The 15,484-nt window shown below is 41.3% G+C and overlaps 1 protein-coding gene across 2 annotated transcripts in view; it reads left to right on the top strand.

Moving 5' to 3' along the window:
- Positions 1–15,484, top strand: part of Baz1a (bromodomain adjacent to zinc finger domain 1A) — an 88,536-nt gene that overhangs the window by 22,952 nt on the left and 50,100 nt on the right. For both annotated transcript variants that reach the window (XM_051145991.1, XM_051145982.1), the window contains exon 4: positions 13,394–13,537. In XM_051145991.1, the coding sequence (XP_051001948.1) occupies positions 13,394–13,537 (144 nt within the window). The remainder of the gene's footprint in view (positions 1–13,393; positions 13,538–15,484) is intronic.

The raw sequence follows: 15,484 nt of genomic DNA, 5'->3' as shown, positions 1-15,484 counted from the left end.
AAGTGTCTTGATAATACTTTAATGTCGTAAATTAGGGGCTATATGGTTTCTCCTCTTCTTCCTCCTCCTCCTCTTCTCATTCTTCCTCCTCCTCCTCCTGATAAAGCTATTGCAGTTGCCTATAGCATTCTAGCTTGGAATCAGATTTCCCTCTTGGAGCCCTTGAAGACTTTGAACACAGGTACCTAACTCTCCTCGTAGTCCTGTGAAATGAATCATGGATCACACTCACCTGTTGCTCTCTCAAAGAGAGGAACGAATACTGTGCATCTAGGAAAGAGTCACAACTTCCTCAAATGTAGTAAAGAATAAGTAGCTGCCAGCGGGGGCATGGTAGAGCACACTTGTAATCCCAGCCCCAAGAATGCTGGGCAGGATGAGCAGGAGTTCAAAGCCATCCTGGGCAACATAGTGAGACCCTGTATAAGCAAGTAAAGAAGTGCTATAAAACTTAGACTAAACTGAAGGAAGGTGCCTAGAGCGAGCATATATCCATAGAAATACTAATTGGAGAACAGATTTATTTAAGAATAAGTTAATAGCTGGGCATAGTGGGGCATGCCTTTAATCCCAGCACTCGGGAGGCAGAGGCAGGTGGGTCTCTGTGAGTTCGAGGCCAGCCTGGTCTACAAAGTGAGTCCAGGATAGCCAAAGCTACACAGAGAAACCCTGTCTTGAAAAACAAAACAACAACAACAAAAAAGAATAAGTTAATAATTTCAGTCTGGAAACACTTTATTTTTATGTTTAAGATAATAATTCTATAGGTAGTCTTCTTGAAGAATGGACAGTAGCAATTCTTTAGACCACACATATGAACTTAAAGTGAGCTGAAGATCCAAGGTTGGCTGCAAGGTCACTGCTTGGTGTTTATCCATGTGCCTTACCTGTGCGTAGACTGTACACACTACTTACTAACCTAAATCTCATCCTAAAATTAGAAGATTGGTGTTAATAACTCTCTCATTATAGGATCACTTTTATTTTTGGTGTATGTGTGTGCATGCACATGTGAAGTCGACATCCAGTGTCTTCCTCAGTCACTATCCACCTTATTAGTGTGTATTCGTGCATGTTTGTTCAAGTGTATGGTTGTATGTGCATGTGTGGGTGAGGCAGAGGTTGATGTTGTGTGTCTTTCTGGAGCTCATCAACTGGATGGCCGGTGACCTAGGCATGTGTCAGTATCTGCCATCCCCAGCACTAGAGTTGCAAACGCATTGTGCTTTGTCTTTTATATGGGTGCTGGGAGTCAAACTGGGCTCCTTATGTTTGCACAGTAAGCATTTTATTGACTGAGTCCATTTCTCCAACATATATTTTTTTGAGACAAGGTCAAGTGTCAAACTTGGAAGTGTAGTGGAGATGACTTTGAAGTTTGAATCTTCTTCTTCAACCTCCGAAGTCCTGAGAATTATAGGCATCAACCAGAGTTTCTGTTTTGTTGTTGTTTAGATTTACTTATTTTATGTGTATGAGTGTTTTGTCTGCATGTGTGTTTGTACAGCACTTGCATATCTTGTGCCTTTTGGAAGTCAGAAGGCGGTGCTGGATTCCCTGGAACTGGAGTTATGAAGGGTTGTGAGCTACCGTGTTGGTGCTGTGAATCAAACCTTGATCCTCTGCAAAAGTATCATGGGTACTTAACCTCTGAGCCATCTCTCTAGCCCCTACCTTCCAGTGCTTTGTTTGTTTACTTACTTTGAGACAAAGTCTCACTATGTAGCCTCTGGCTGGCCCGAACTCACACTGTAGGCCAGGCTGGCTTCGAACTCACAGAGATGACCTGCCTTTGCTTCCCAGCTGCTGAGATTAAAGGCGTGTACCACCATACCCAGCCCAGACTACTCAGGTTTTGAAGTGTATTCTTTGGGGCTTTTGTTTGGGGCTGGCTGCTTTTGGGGGTTTTGGTTGGGGTGTGGGCAGAGGTCAACTTCTAGAGACGGGCTCACACTGCCCTGCAATTTCCTACTGAGTGGATCCTGAGCCCCTGGGGATGTACCTGTTTGCAGCACTGAGATTACACATGGCAGCATACCTTTTTTTTTTTTTTTTTTTTCCAAAAATTTAACATGGCTTTTAGGTCTTCATGTTTGCATGGCAGATATTCCACTGACTGAGCTGGCCCCCAAGCTCCTGAAGCTATTTTTTGTTGTTTATCTTTGGTCATAGGTATAGGTAGCTTTTGTCAATTTGTACATGTAAATATTTGAATGACTGCCATGGGAAGACTAAGGAAGATACATAAAAATGACTCCTGATTCTAAGAGTAAGGTTTGTGACTCATTAAAAGATATAAACTGTTTCAAAAAGCATATAGTTAAGATGTTCTGGGAGCTATAAGAGTTCATAGTAGATTTGAAACAATGGATGGCAGAAGGTACTGTTAAAGTGTACTGACAGCACGAAGAAGTGACCATTGATACCAGAGGAGAAGCTAGAAAAAATACTCCTGAAAGTATACTGGCTTATACTTGGTAGAATTAGAACATTACAGAACTGAAAACATACAAGAATACAGTGAGCCTATAGGCCAGGCAGGCCAGGCACAAGGTGCTTCCATTTAATTCTCATGGTCAGATTGATTGACTCACTTTTTTGTTGTTGGTTTTGGTTTTGGTTTTGATTTTTCAAGACAGGGTTTCTCTGTGTTAGCCTTGGTTGTCCTCGAACTCACAGGATCCGCCTGCCTCTGCCTATGGAGTGCTGGGATTAAAGGCATGTGCCACCACACCTGGCTTGACTCAGTTTTTAGAAAATGTTAAACGCTTTCCTTGTTCAGAGTATGAATTTTTAAAATCTGCTTTTTCTATTTTAAAGTAAGATCTTGATAGCTTTCCATCCCCACTTCTCTACACATAGATACATACACACACAATGATATTTGGGAAGCCCTAGCTATAAATCAAAGTATAGGCACAGAATATAGGTGCAAATATAATTCTGCTGTATAATTTTACCTATTAAGATAATATATGTCAGGCTGGTGAGATGGCTCTGGTTAAGAGCACCGGCTGCTCTTCCAAAGGATCCAGGTTCAATTCCTACATGGCTGCTCACAACTGTCTGTAACTCCAGCTCCAGGGGATTTGGTACCCGTGATGCAGACAAAACACCACTGCACAAAAAATAAAAATAAACAAATCATTAAAAAATATGTCAAAAGCTGGGCTTGGTACTGTTGGGGACGGGCTATATGGCCAATGTTCAGCCATCTTGTCAGAGCCTACACCTTTAGGCTCCTATTTCTCCAGCAGTCTGTCATTTACCAGAAACCAGCTGACCCTGTTGTGGTTCAGCAGTTAGACACCTGTTGTGGTTTATTGTGGGAGATGGTCATTCTAAGACCCCCGAGCTCATAGTAAGAGCTACTCCTTTCTGGCTATAAACTAGCTTTTCCAGTAAGACTACTGGTAAAATCAGATTAAAGGCCAGCTGCCCGCGAGCAGCAGTTCCGGGAACTTTTTCCTGACTACCCAGATCTTTTACAACTTCCCTTTCTCTCTGGAATTTCTCCCTCTTCTGTGATTATATCAGCTGTGAAAGTAGACAGCTGCAGGAGCATTCCAGAGTTAGGTATCCATAGCAACCCTGCTTATGCAAATACCCATGCCCCCATGCCTATAAAAACTGTGAAAATTTTCAATAAATGGGGCTTGATCGGAATCCAGACTTGCCCTCATTTCTTTGTGTCTCCTGTCCCCCCCCCCACTTGTCTGCCCCCTCCACAGGTACTCATTGAAGACCCCGAGCCTGGATCATGGTACCACATACTTGTAATCCTAGCACTCAGGGAGGCAGAGGCAGTCGGATCTCTGAGTTTCACTCCAGCCTGTTCTACAAAGCGAGTCTAGGACAGCCAAGGCTACTCAGAGAAACCTTGTCTCAAAAAACAAAGAGCCGGGTGGTGGTGGTGCACGCCTTTAATCCCAGTACTCCACAGGCAGAGGCAGATTGGTCCCTGTAAGTTCGAGGCCAGCCTGGTCTACAATGTAAGACTAGGACAGCCAAGGTTACACAGAGAAACCCTGTCTCGAAAAACTAGAAAACAAACGAAAAGATCAAAGAAATGCAAAAGGAGTCCATTTCTCAAATGTTCCTTTCAGAAACACCACTGCCAAATTACATATATATATTTTTAACTTTTTTTTCTGTATTATACTAATTTAAAAAAATAGCAAGCCAGTTTTTCACTTAGGAAGGGTTTAGATGAATCATTGTGTCAGAATGCTGGGCATGGTAGCACATCTGTACTTTGAAGGCTGGAGCAGCCTAGAGAGAAAACAACAAGCAAACCTACCAGGGCGCATAGACGTATGCTGTTTCGAATTGTAGAAACTGATTAAACTGTTGGCTCCTTAAGACCATCACTAGATTAGTTACCTGAAATAACTCCTTTCCTTTCCTTTCCTGCATGCTTGCTGTGTTTTTAGATAGTCTCACTATATTGCCCAGGCTGACCTGGAGCCCTTGAGCTCAAGTGCTTCTTGCCCTCAACCATCTGAGCTGCTGGGACTATAGACACACACTGCATACCTAGTTTAAGCTGCATTCTTTTAGCTTAAGCGGACAGACTTTCCTAACATAGGTTAAATAAGCCACATAGCAGATTTAGATTTGTACCACAGCATTTAATTGATATCTAAGGGTCTCCTAAATATGATCCCTGTACTATCTAGGCTTGTTTTAAAAGAATTCTAAAAGAGATTTTATGTGTATGTGTATATGCATGTATGTATGTTTACTTTATATTGAAGTTAGAAGAGGGTATGAGATTCCCTGGGACTGGGTAGTTGTAAGCTGCCTTGTAGGTACTGAGAACCAAATCTGGGTCCTCTGCAAAAGTAGTATGCACTCTTAATTGCTGAGCTATTTCTCCAGCCCCATGGAGACACGTTGTTGTTTTTTCCTAGACAGGATTTCTCTGTGTAGCCTTGCCTGTCCTGTACTCACTTTGTAGACCAGTCTGCCCTCCAGCTCACAGAGATTCGCCTGCCTCTGCCTCCCAAGTGCTGGGATTAAAGGCGTGCCTTACCATGCCCAGCTTGGAGGTTTTTTTTTTTTTTTTTTTTTTTTTTTTTTGGTTTTTCAAGGCAGGGTTTCTCTGCATAGTCCTGGCTGCCTGGACTTGATTTGTAGACTAGGTTGGCCTCGAACTCACAGCAATCCGCCTGCCTCTGCCTCCCGAGTGCTGGGAATAAAGGCATGTGCCACCACCACCCGGCCCGGAGTTAACTTTTTAAAAAATATTATTTAGTTTTTAAAAAGCATATGCTGTTATACTTCAATATTGTTTTTCAAACTACCTTGGAAAATAAATATTGTAGAATTCTTTTAGCCTTGTAAGTATATCAATTTTAGCATCAAATGATGACCTATAGGCTGAAAATAGTGGTGCTTGCCTGTCGTCTCAGAACTTGAGGCGCAGAGGTAGGAAGGTCACTGCAAGATGAAGCCAGCATGGTCTGTTGTGAATTCCAGCTGCCTCGCTTTATGTAAACAGGCTCTGTCTCAAAAAAGGGAAAGGGAAAAAGTGACCAACACACTAATACTCTTAACTTTTTAACTATTAAAGTATATTCTCAGTAACTTGAACTAATAAAAGAAAATTTGCACAAAAACATAATGCAAAGAGTATGTACTGGGGTTATGACACAACAAGAAATGAGAAAAATGAACATTTTCTCTTGGAAGTCTTTAATGTTCATGTGTCTGAGTGCATGATCTCAGTGTATGTGGAGGCCAGGGGTCAACCTTGGGTGTCATTCCTTGGATGCCATCATCATACTGTTTGAAACTGGTCTCTCACTGGCCTGGAGCTCACTCACCACACAGGCCAGGCTGGCTGGGCAGAGAGCCCCATCGATTCCTGTCTCTGCCTTACAAATCTGGGCTTACAAGCATACGCCTCCTTGTCCAACTTTCCCCCACCCTCTGGGTGCAGTGAGCTTTAGTTGATTCATTACTTATTGGACTGTATTTATTAATGAACTTTATAATTTGAGAGAGTAGGGTTACCTGAGCCCCTCCCTTTCTTCCATAGGTCTAGTATGGAAGCTGTGAGGGGAGATGCTCAGTGTTGGGGTCTGTGTTGGGACAGAGACTCCCCAGCAGCCAAGGGCTTCTCTTGTCCTTTCATGTTCTTGCTGGGGTGAGTGGTCCAGGGTTTCTTACTCCTTGGAGTCCATGTGGACCATGAGGTCCACTGCCCTATGGCTATAGCCACATTTCTTAGATCCACAACTTAAGCTTTTACGTAAGACTATAACTAGTCTTCAATCCCATCAGAGACCTGAGAAAGATAAATATTAACTGAGTAGACAGGAAGTACAGAGCAAGCAGCTTCCAAAACTGTCATACGAGGAATGAGTTTGATAACGTGGTCACTGAAGGCAATGCCAGCACCAGTCATCGAAGGTGGAAGAATGGGTGTCACAGTGAAAGTCACAGGAGATAACCTGGTTCACAATATAGCTAGCCCAGGGTGTCCTTAGCCCTCAGAGGCCTGCTTGACCATCTTGATGCCATTGTGTCTGACTATAGAAATGACAGAGACAGCTGGCTGCCGGGACAGTAACCCAATATTCCTCAGCAATGTTGGGGTTTTATCTTCAGCCTTCTGGTCCAGTAGACGTTTTTGTGAAGCAGGAATTATGAAGGATTGCCTACCTTGTCTTGGAAAAGCTTGGCAGTTGACTTCCTTGTGTCCAGTTTGTCTAGGCAACATGCAGTCTACAGTGGAGGCAAGAGCAGTTTCTTGCCCAATGGCCAGCTTTGCCACATTTGAAGCAAACTCCGTTTAGAGGTTCTTTGATGCTCATCCTCCTCTTTGAAGTAGAATGGGGGTGCTGCCAGAAGCTGATAATGTCTCACTGTCAAAAAGTCTTTTATTAATAAAACATCTTTAAATGCCATATTCTGTAGCTTGCTGAGGATTTTGAAGACCAACTGTATATAGTATATCTGAATAGGCAAATATTGCGTGTTTAAATAAAGCTTATTTCTGTGATTAACTAAACTAGTAACTACACATGACCACTAGTTTGACTACTAACTAGCATTTTTTAATTATCCCAAACGGTTTGTAATAAACACTTTCAAAAGGGCTGGAACATCACGTTGTATTTCCAAGAGCTGCATGAGTACAATAGCTTAAACAAGAGCTGAAACATACATATAGTATGTTACAACAAAAATAACCTTAAACTTGTAGCAACATACAAAAATCCATACCAATGTAAAATTTTTGGCTTAACAGTAGCTCTGTGGTCTAAGAGTAGGTTCAATAATCTATCTACCCTTTTATTCTATCATTCTTATATCCCTCCCTCTCTTTTGTTTTCTTCCCCCCACCCCCAAAACAGGCTGGCTCAGGAACACAGAGCCAACTAACACATTCTCTCTCTTTCCCTCCCTTCCTCCCGCCTCCTCCCCCCCTCCCCAAATAATGTTTCTAGGGATCAAACTCAAGTTATCAGGCTTGGTGGTCTGTGCCCTCCTCTGCTGAGCTTTCCTACTAGCCCTTGTTTTTATTTTTATTTTTGAGATAGACTCTTACTATGTTGCCTAGGCTGGCCTCAACTCACTTTGTAGCCCAGGCTGGCCTTGGCTTTGGGGTTATTCTAAAATTAACACACATAGTATCCATTATTTTCATCCCTTATTGATTTATTTCTCCTATATGAAATTAATACACAATCAGAATTAATATTTTATATTTATCATTAGCATCTTAAAATTAAAATTGCTATTTTGAGATAATTATTGCTCCCGATTAGATTGGACAACAATAACTTTTCCCCCAATGATATTATTTTGCAAAATTATGGTTAATAGCACTGCAACAAGGATATTGACACTGATATTGTTTGGAGAGAGAACATTTCTGTCACTACAAGTCACCCCCCAATGCTATTCATGCAATTCTAAGTCAACTTCTCTCTTGTCCCTCAAGTGAGCAAGTGCTATATCTCTTGAGGTGCTAGGGATTGCCACTTTTTAGACCATGATTAAGCTAATTTCCCGTTTTCTGAAACAAATATGACTTAAAATCTATATTGCTGATACGAATTATTTTGTAAATCTCTCTCTCTCTCTCTCTCTCTCTCTCTCTCTTCTCTCTCTCTCTCTCTCTCTCTTTGACACAGGGTTTCTCTGTGTAGCCCTGACTGTCTTGGAACTCACTCTGTAGACCAGGCTGGCCTTGAACTCAGAGATCTCCCCGCCTCTCCCTCCCAAGTGCTGGGATTAAAGACATGCACCACCATGCCTGGCCTTCTAAATGTTTTTGTACCTCAAAAATCTTTGGACTCTGGAACTGAGAAATAGGAGCAAGTGGGATCTGAAAGACATAGGCTAATTTTTGTGTGTGTGTGTGGAAATCTATTAGATACTTGGCATTTTGAATGATTGACAGTGAGCCAGGTGAAGCCTAGCCAAGATTAGATTGGTAAGAAGTGGTACCTGTGGTTTGGGTGTGATACATGGCTACAGCAACATTGACACTAGCTAATGCAACTGATACATTAAATACTTACTACATTTTAGGCATACTATACTGGCTTCCTTTTCCCCAATTCCTCTGTAAGGAAATAGTTGTTTTTTCTGTTGGTTTTAATTTGATCAGTACCTAAAACTCTTGCAGCTCTGTAGGCCCTATCGTGGCTAGACTGTTCCCTCTGGTGACCCTGCACACATGTGTCCAGGTGTGGGCTTGGCTTTTCCCTCTCATGACTGTCACTATCATGGGCTCTGCCATCGAAGAGTTTCAGGTTCCCTGAAAACTTCCCTTCATTGACATGTGAAGGCTGGGTAATGCAGTGTGGATATGAAATTTAAGTATTCAAAGTGAGTACAGTAGCCAGATCCTGTCAAAAAGTGAAAGGAAGAAGAAAAAAGGAAGGAAGGAAGGAAATAAAAGTGAATCTATTTGATTGCTTTCATGTCTGCACATTCCAGAGTCTTATCAGGCAACTACCTAGCAGGTTTTGATGTGACTTCTCGCAGTTTTTCCTTTCTTCTTTAGAAACTGCTTATTTCTTCCAGCTTGCAGATACTTAGATATCATTTTGATTTGCTGGCAAAGTGATTGTGTCCATTAAATTTCTTCCTAGACTTTTCTGTTAGGATAATAACACGAGTTTCTTTTTTGTTGTATAAAAATTACCATTTTAATCATCTTTAATTGTGAAATTCAGTGGTGTCCACAGTGTTGTATAACTGTCACCATTTCCAGAACATTTTCATCATTCCAAACAGAAACTCTGTACTCATTAGGCAATAACTTCCTTTTGGCCCTTCCCCCACCCCTAGTAATCTTTACTTTCTGTCTTTATGAACTTTATTATTTTATATACATCATATAAGCAGGCTCAAATATTTGTCCTTTTATAGATATCACACTGAATATTTTCAGGGTCCATTTGAGTTACAGATTTATTAGAATGCCATTTTTTTATGTCACACTATTGTGTTGTGTTTATATAACCACATTTTGTTTATCCATTCGTCTGTTAGTGGACTTTTTGGTTGATTCCATGTTTTGTCTGCTGGAAGGACTTGGTGTTAAAGTATGTAAATTCTTTTGTTCAAATTTAAAAAAAATTTTTTTTTAAATAGAGTTGGTTGTTGTATGATAGTTCTATGTTTGACTTAGTGGGGAAATGGAAAATTCTGTTTTCTCCAACATCTGCACCAGTTCTTATTTCTCTACAGCCTTACCAATATTTGTTAGTTTCTAATGTTAAATTTTCTTTTGAGATAAATGCCACCTTACTGGCAAACCTGTTACTTGCTGTGATTTTGATTCTGTGCTTTACAGATGAGACAAATATCTTTTTATGCTCTTTGCCTTTTATATCTTCTTTGGACAAGTGTCCACTCAGACCTATTAATTTTTAAAAAATACATTGTTTTTCTTTCAGTGGTAAGAATCTTCCCATATTTACTCTATTTCAGGTTTTATAGAATGAGTTAAGAAACATTTTGTATTCTTCAATTTTTAAAAAAGATTTGTTTATTTACTTATTTATTGTGTTTATGTGTGATTGCCTGTATGTGAGCATGGGCACTACATCCATTAGATCCCTTGGGACTGGTGTTAAAAGCTGCAATGTGGATCCTGGGAACTGAATTCCAGTCCTCTGCCGGAGCAGCAACTGTCCTTAATCATTAAGATAGCTCAGTAATTAAGATGTAAAGAAATTTTAAAGCATTATGTGTGTGTGTGTGTGTGTGTGTGTATGTCTGTGTGTGGGTATGTGCACATGAGTGCAGATACCTGAGGAAGCCAGAGGTGTAGGATCTCTTTGGAGCTGGAATTAAAGGCAGCTGTGGAGCCTCCTTATGTGGGTGCTGGAATTGAACTCAGGATCTCTGCAAGAGCATTAAGTGCTGTTAACTGCCGAACCATTTCTCCAGCCCCTTTGAAAGATTTATTTATTTTAGATTCATTTTTACCATTTTAAATGTGTGTGCATGTGAGTTCGTGCACACAAATGTAGGTGTCTGCAGAGGCCAGAGGTCCTGGGTTCCTCTGGAGCTTGAGTTACAGGCACCTGGGAGCCAGCTGGTATCGGTGCTGGGAACTGAACGTGGCTCTGCCGCAGAGCAGTATGCATGTCAGCTGATGAACCATCTCTCCAGATATTTATTTGTTCATTATTTCTAGAAGAGCTGGCAAATGAATAGGTTTATGAATGCTGATACAAACACACACACACACACACAGCCACACATAGCTTTGTTCATTGAATGAGATAGTCAAATGAATAGCACAGTATCTAACATGGACCCAGCTTTTTCTCAGAGAGCAGAGATTTGGCTCATTGCTAGGTATTTTTTTGCATACTTTATTCTTCGTAAGAGCTCCCCTAGATTACTTGGGAGTTGTAGAGAGTCAGTAGTGCTCGCTTTTTCTTCTTAATCACTATGTTCTACCTTAAAAAAAAATGTATATGAGTGTTTTGCCTACATGTCTGTCTGTGCACCATGTTAGAGATGGTATGTAGCTCAGGCTGGCATTAAACTCATTCTCTGTGCTCCGGCTTTCCTAGTGATAGATTATGGGTGTGAGCCTCAATGTCTTTTGTTGTTGTTTCCTCAATAATGGTTATCTAGCAATTGATGGACATTTGAGTTGTTTCTATATTTTGGCTCTTATGGACATGCATGTACAAGTGTTTTATTTTTTTAATGGCATTGTGTGTGTGTCCCTGTGTCCATGCATTGATGCCACAGTACACATGTGGAGTCAGTGGACAGTTTCCAGGAATAGATTCTTACCTTCTACCATGTAGGCTCAAGGTTGAATTCAGAAAGGGAAGGAATTTTTACTGAGTGAATGATACCTGGCCATGTGAAAAATAGTTTGTCTTTTCTTTTTCTATTTTGGTTTTTCAGGACAGAGTTTCTCTGTGTAGTCTTGGCTGTCCTCGACTCACTTTTTAGATTATACTAGCCTTCAACTCACAGAGATCCATCTGCCTCTGCCTCCCTGGGTGCTTTGTCTTTTCTCATGTGTGTGTGGTGTGTACTTGTGTGACTACAGAGATAAGTTGAAAGTAGATTGATTTCAAAGCTATAAATGAAGTTGGGATAAGAAGGAGTATGGAAATAGCAGGTAACAAATTTTTTCTGTCACTGAAAGTTGACACAATAGTGCTGGGATTAAATAGTATTCTCATTAGTAAATGAGTCAGAAATTGGTCCCATACAATCCAGATAATGTGCGCAGAGTAAAAGAAGCCAGGTTAGGACTGGGTGTGTGTCTTATAGTAGAGTATATGTGCGACGTTGGGTTCCATCTCCAGCACTGTAAAGTAACAACTATAATAGCAGTAATTTTGTTTTGTTTTGTTTTGTTTTTAATTAAGAAAATACCAGAATGGTGGTTACAGAATTAGGGAATACAAAAAATTCCCAGAGATAAGAAAACACACTAGATTTATAGTAAAAATAAAAAATGTGGTCAAGAGACTTTCAGAATGTAAAAATATTGGATCTTTGAAGAACTGTAAGATTCATTTTGTATGATAACACATACCAATATTTTATTCTCCCCCCCCCCTCCTTCCCTCTTTCTTTCTTTGGACACTGGGTTTCTCTATATAGCCCTGGCTATCCTGGAATGCACTCTGTAGACCAGGCTGGCCTCAGACTTACAGAGATCCACCTACCTCTGCCTCTGAGTGCCAAGATAAAAGGCATGTGCCACCACCACTGAGCCAATATTTGATTTTTTTTTTTCCCTCGTTTTTCGAGACAGGGTTTCTCTGTGTAGCCTTGGCTGTCCTGAATTCACTTTGTAGACCAGGCTGGCCTCAAACTCACAGTGATCCACCTGCCTCTGCCTCCCAAAGTTCTAGAATTAAAGGCGTGCACCACCATGCCTGGCAATATTGATTTTTTTTTAAGCAGTTACTTTAGAGTGTAATAACTGGCTGGGTTTAGTGGCACATTCCAGCATTCCAGAGGCTAAAACAAAGAGTACCAAAAGTTTGATGCTAGCCTCATCTACATATTGAAATTGTCTTTAAAAATAAACAAATAGAGTTCCTAAGAAAGACAATTTAGACTCAACTAGATTTAAAAAGATAGGTAACTTTATTAATCATAGTTCTCCAGATACAAAAATAGAAAATATATGTGCTGGTGCAGATAGAGGAAGAAGGTTTAAGAGAATTGGCTTTTAGGTTCTAAATGCATAGCTCTCACAATTGGCTACCTAACAAGTGGATTACCAGGCACTGGGAGTGTAGCATTGCGGTCCCTATCCGAAGGCAAAACCAGAAGGCTGACAGTGCAGTTCTCAATCTGAAACTGAATGCTTGCCTGAGAACAGTGGGAAGGCTGCTGCAGGAGCCAGAGGCCCAAAGATGCTGGAGTGCTCTTCCAAGGGAGAGTAGGGTATCCTAGGAAGGACACCGATGTACCTTTTAAGCATGACATGGGGAGAGGCTAATCGGGTTCTGCTTGCCAACATGGAATCAGCTCCACTGACTCGCACCTCCTCCTCCTCTGGAAACACCCAGAAGTCATGTTGTTTTGTTACTGTTATTATGTGCAGTACTGGGCTTGAGCCTAGTGTATGCTGGCAAGCAGTGGGGCCACATCACCAGCCCAAGAATCCTGACCAATTGAGTTTTAAAATTAGATGTCAAGTTTTCCTTTCAGTTAAATTATTTAGTCAGTTATAGTCACAAACAGATCTACTGTAGTTTATGAATGAGTTGTGGGCTATATGGGTTAGATGTGTCTCTCTTAGATCTGTTACAGCATAGGCACATTACCCATCTGACATGAAAATAAATAGAATTGTTCAGAATAGCAGACTTGTGGAAATGTTGAGTTGTAAAATGTGATACAATTTTCATTTTGTGATTATTTGTTTCAGGCTGCAGTGTAGAATCCTGGAAGTCCTCCCTCCATTACATCAAAATGGTTTTGCTAATGGACATGTGGGCAGTGTTGATGGAGAGACTATTGTCATCAGTGACAGTGATGACTCAGAAACACAGAGCAGCTCTTTTCAGCCCGGGTAAGTAGTTTGTAGTTAGAATCAGAGTGGTGATCATCTAGTGAAATAAGCGTTTCTGTCTTGCCTTTCCTTTTCTGGTCATTCTGTGGTGTACCATCCATAAACAATCTATTTCAACAACATGTTAAAAATTTCAAAATGTAAACCTAGTTAACTCTCTAATTAGCTGCTTAAGAACAGTCTCCTTTTCCAGGTGTGACAATACATGCTGTTGGGCTACATAATGAGACCCTGTCTCCAAAAACCAAAACCAAACCAAACAATATGGTTCTGGGGATTGAACCTAGAGCCTCACCGGTATAAGCAAGCACTCTACCCACCTCTAAGATGTTCCTGCAACTCTGGCACTCACTCACTCTTCTGTTGTTTCCAGAATGTAGCTGTCCAGACTGGCTTCTTTCACTACAGATTATGCATTTAGAGTCTCACTGAGTTTCTTTGAATAGCAGCTTGACAGCTTGTTTCCTTCTTGCATGGAATATTGTTATGTGTGTTGATGCATGTGTGCTACAGCTTGTATGGAGGTCATAGGATATATGGGAGCCAATTTTTTCCTTCCACCATGTGGGTTCTGGGTGTGGAACTCAGGTCCTTGGGGGAAAGTGCCCTTGCCTGCTGAGTCATCTCACTAGCATAATATTCCAGTCTTTCTACACTATTTTCATCAACCTATTGAAGGAAATTTTTGTGCTTCCATGTGATAGCAATTTAAAATAAAAACTGATATGAATATATATGGCATACTTTTGTGTAGAGGTAAGATCCACATTTGGGTAAATATCAAGGAGTATGAATGCTAGATTACATAAAAATGTGTTTACACCCAGGCGCAGAGGCCAGCCTGGTCTATAAAGTGAGTCCAGGACAGCAGGGCTGTTACACAGAGAAACCCTGTCTCAAAAAAAAAAAAAAGTGCTTAAGTTTTTTGTTGCTAAATTTTTAAAAATGCAAATGTATGTTCACATGATATTTGGAGGCCAGAGGACAGCCTTAGGCCCTATTCCTCCTCACATGCCATCTGACTTAATTTTGGAAACAGGTTCTCTCATTAGGACCTGGAGCTCACTGGGCAGAGAGCCATAGAGCTTTGCCCAGTACTGGGATCACACATGCAGGCCACTGTATCCAGCTCTGTTACATGGGTGCTGGGGACAAATGCAGGTCTCTATGCCTGTGCAGCAAGCACCTTACCCTCTGAGTTAGCTCCCCATCTCTGGTATTGAGTTTCAGTCTTCAGTGCAGCTATGCCATTTGCATTGTCACCAGCAGTGAGTGGGGGCCTCTGCTCCTCTGCATCCGTGCTGGTCAGACATTCTTACTGATCTGGGTCCTGTCTGTTCTAAAAGCCTCGCTGCCATTTATTTTCTCTTTCCTAGTTACAATTGGGTTTGTTGTTTTATTTTTTCAGGATAGGGTTTCTCCGTGTACCTTCGCCGTAGACCAGGCTGGCCTCAAACTCACAGCCTGCCTCTGCCTCCCGAGTGCTGAGAGGCTTCACTGCCTAGACTTGGCTACCCTAAACTCTGTAGACCAGGCTGGCCGCAGGCTATCAGATCTGCCTTACTTTGCCTTTGAATGCTGAGATAAAGGGTGTGTAGCCAGTTTTTCTTTAATTCCTTTTATAAATTGGAAGCATAGCTGGGTGAGGTCTTGCCCTGAGGTCACCACTCCTCTATTCCATTTACCATCAGGCTTTTCTTTAATCTGCTTATCTCCTTGAACACAGAACTTAACTCCTTCCACTTCCTGGTGCCCCCTTTCTCCTCAAAATGTACGTTTTATATTTTTTCCTTGCTCAGTGTGCTCCTTTTTATTACAGATATGCATAAGAGTGAATACTAGCTGGGTGTGGTGGCTCACGTCTTTAATCCCAGCACTCAGGAGGCAGAGGCAGCAGATCACTGAGTTCCAGGCCAGCCTGATCTACAAAGAGAGTTTTAGGCAAAA

The sequence above is a fragment of the Acomys russatus genome, chromosome 1 (genome assembly GCF_903995435.1).
Source record: "Acomys russatus chromosome 1, mAcoRus1.1, whole genome shotgun sequence".
NCBI classification, from domain to species: Eukaryota; Metazoa; Chordata; class Mammalia; order Rodentia; family Muridae; genus Acomys; species Acomys russatus.
This window is presented reverse-complemented; position numbering and strand designations above follow the sequence as displayed.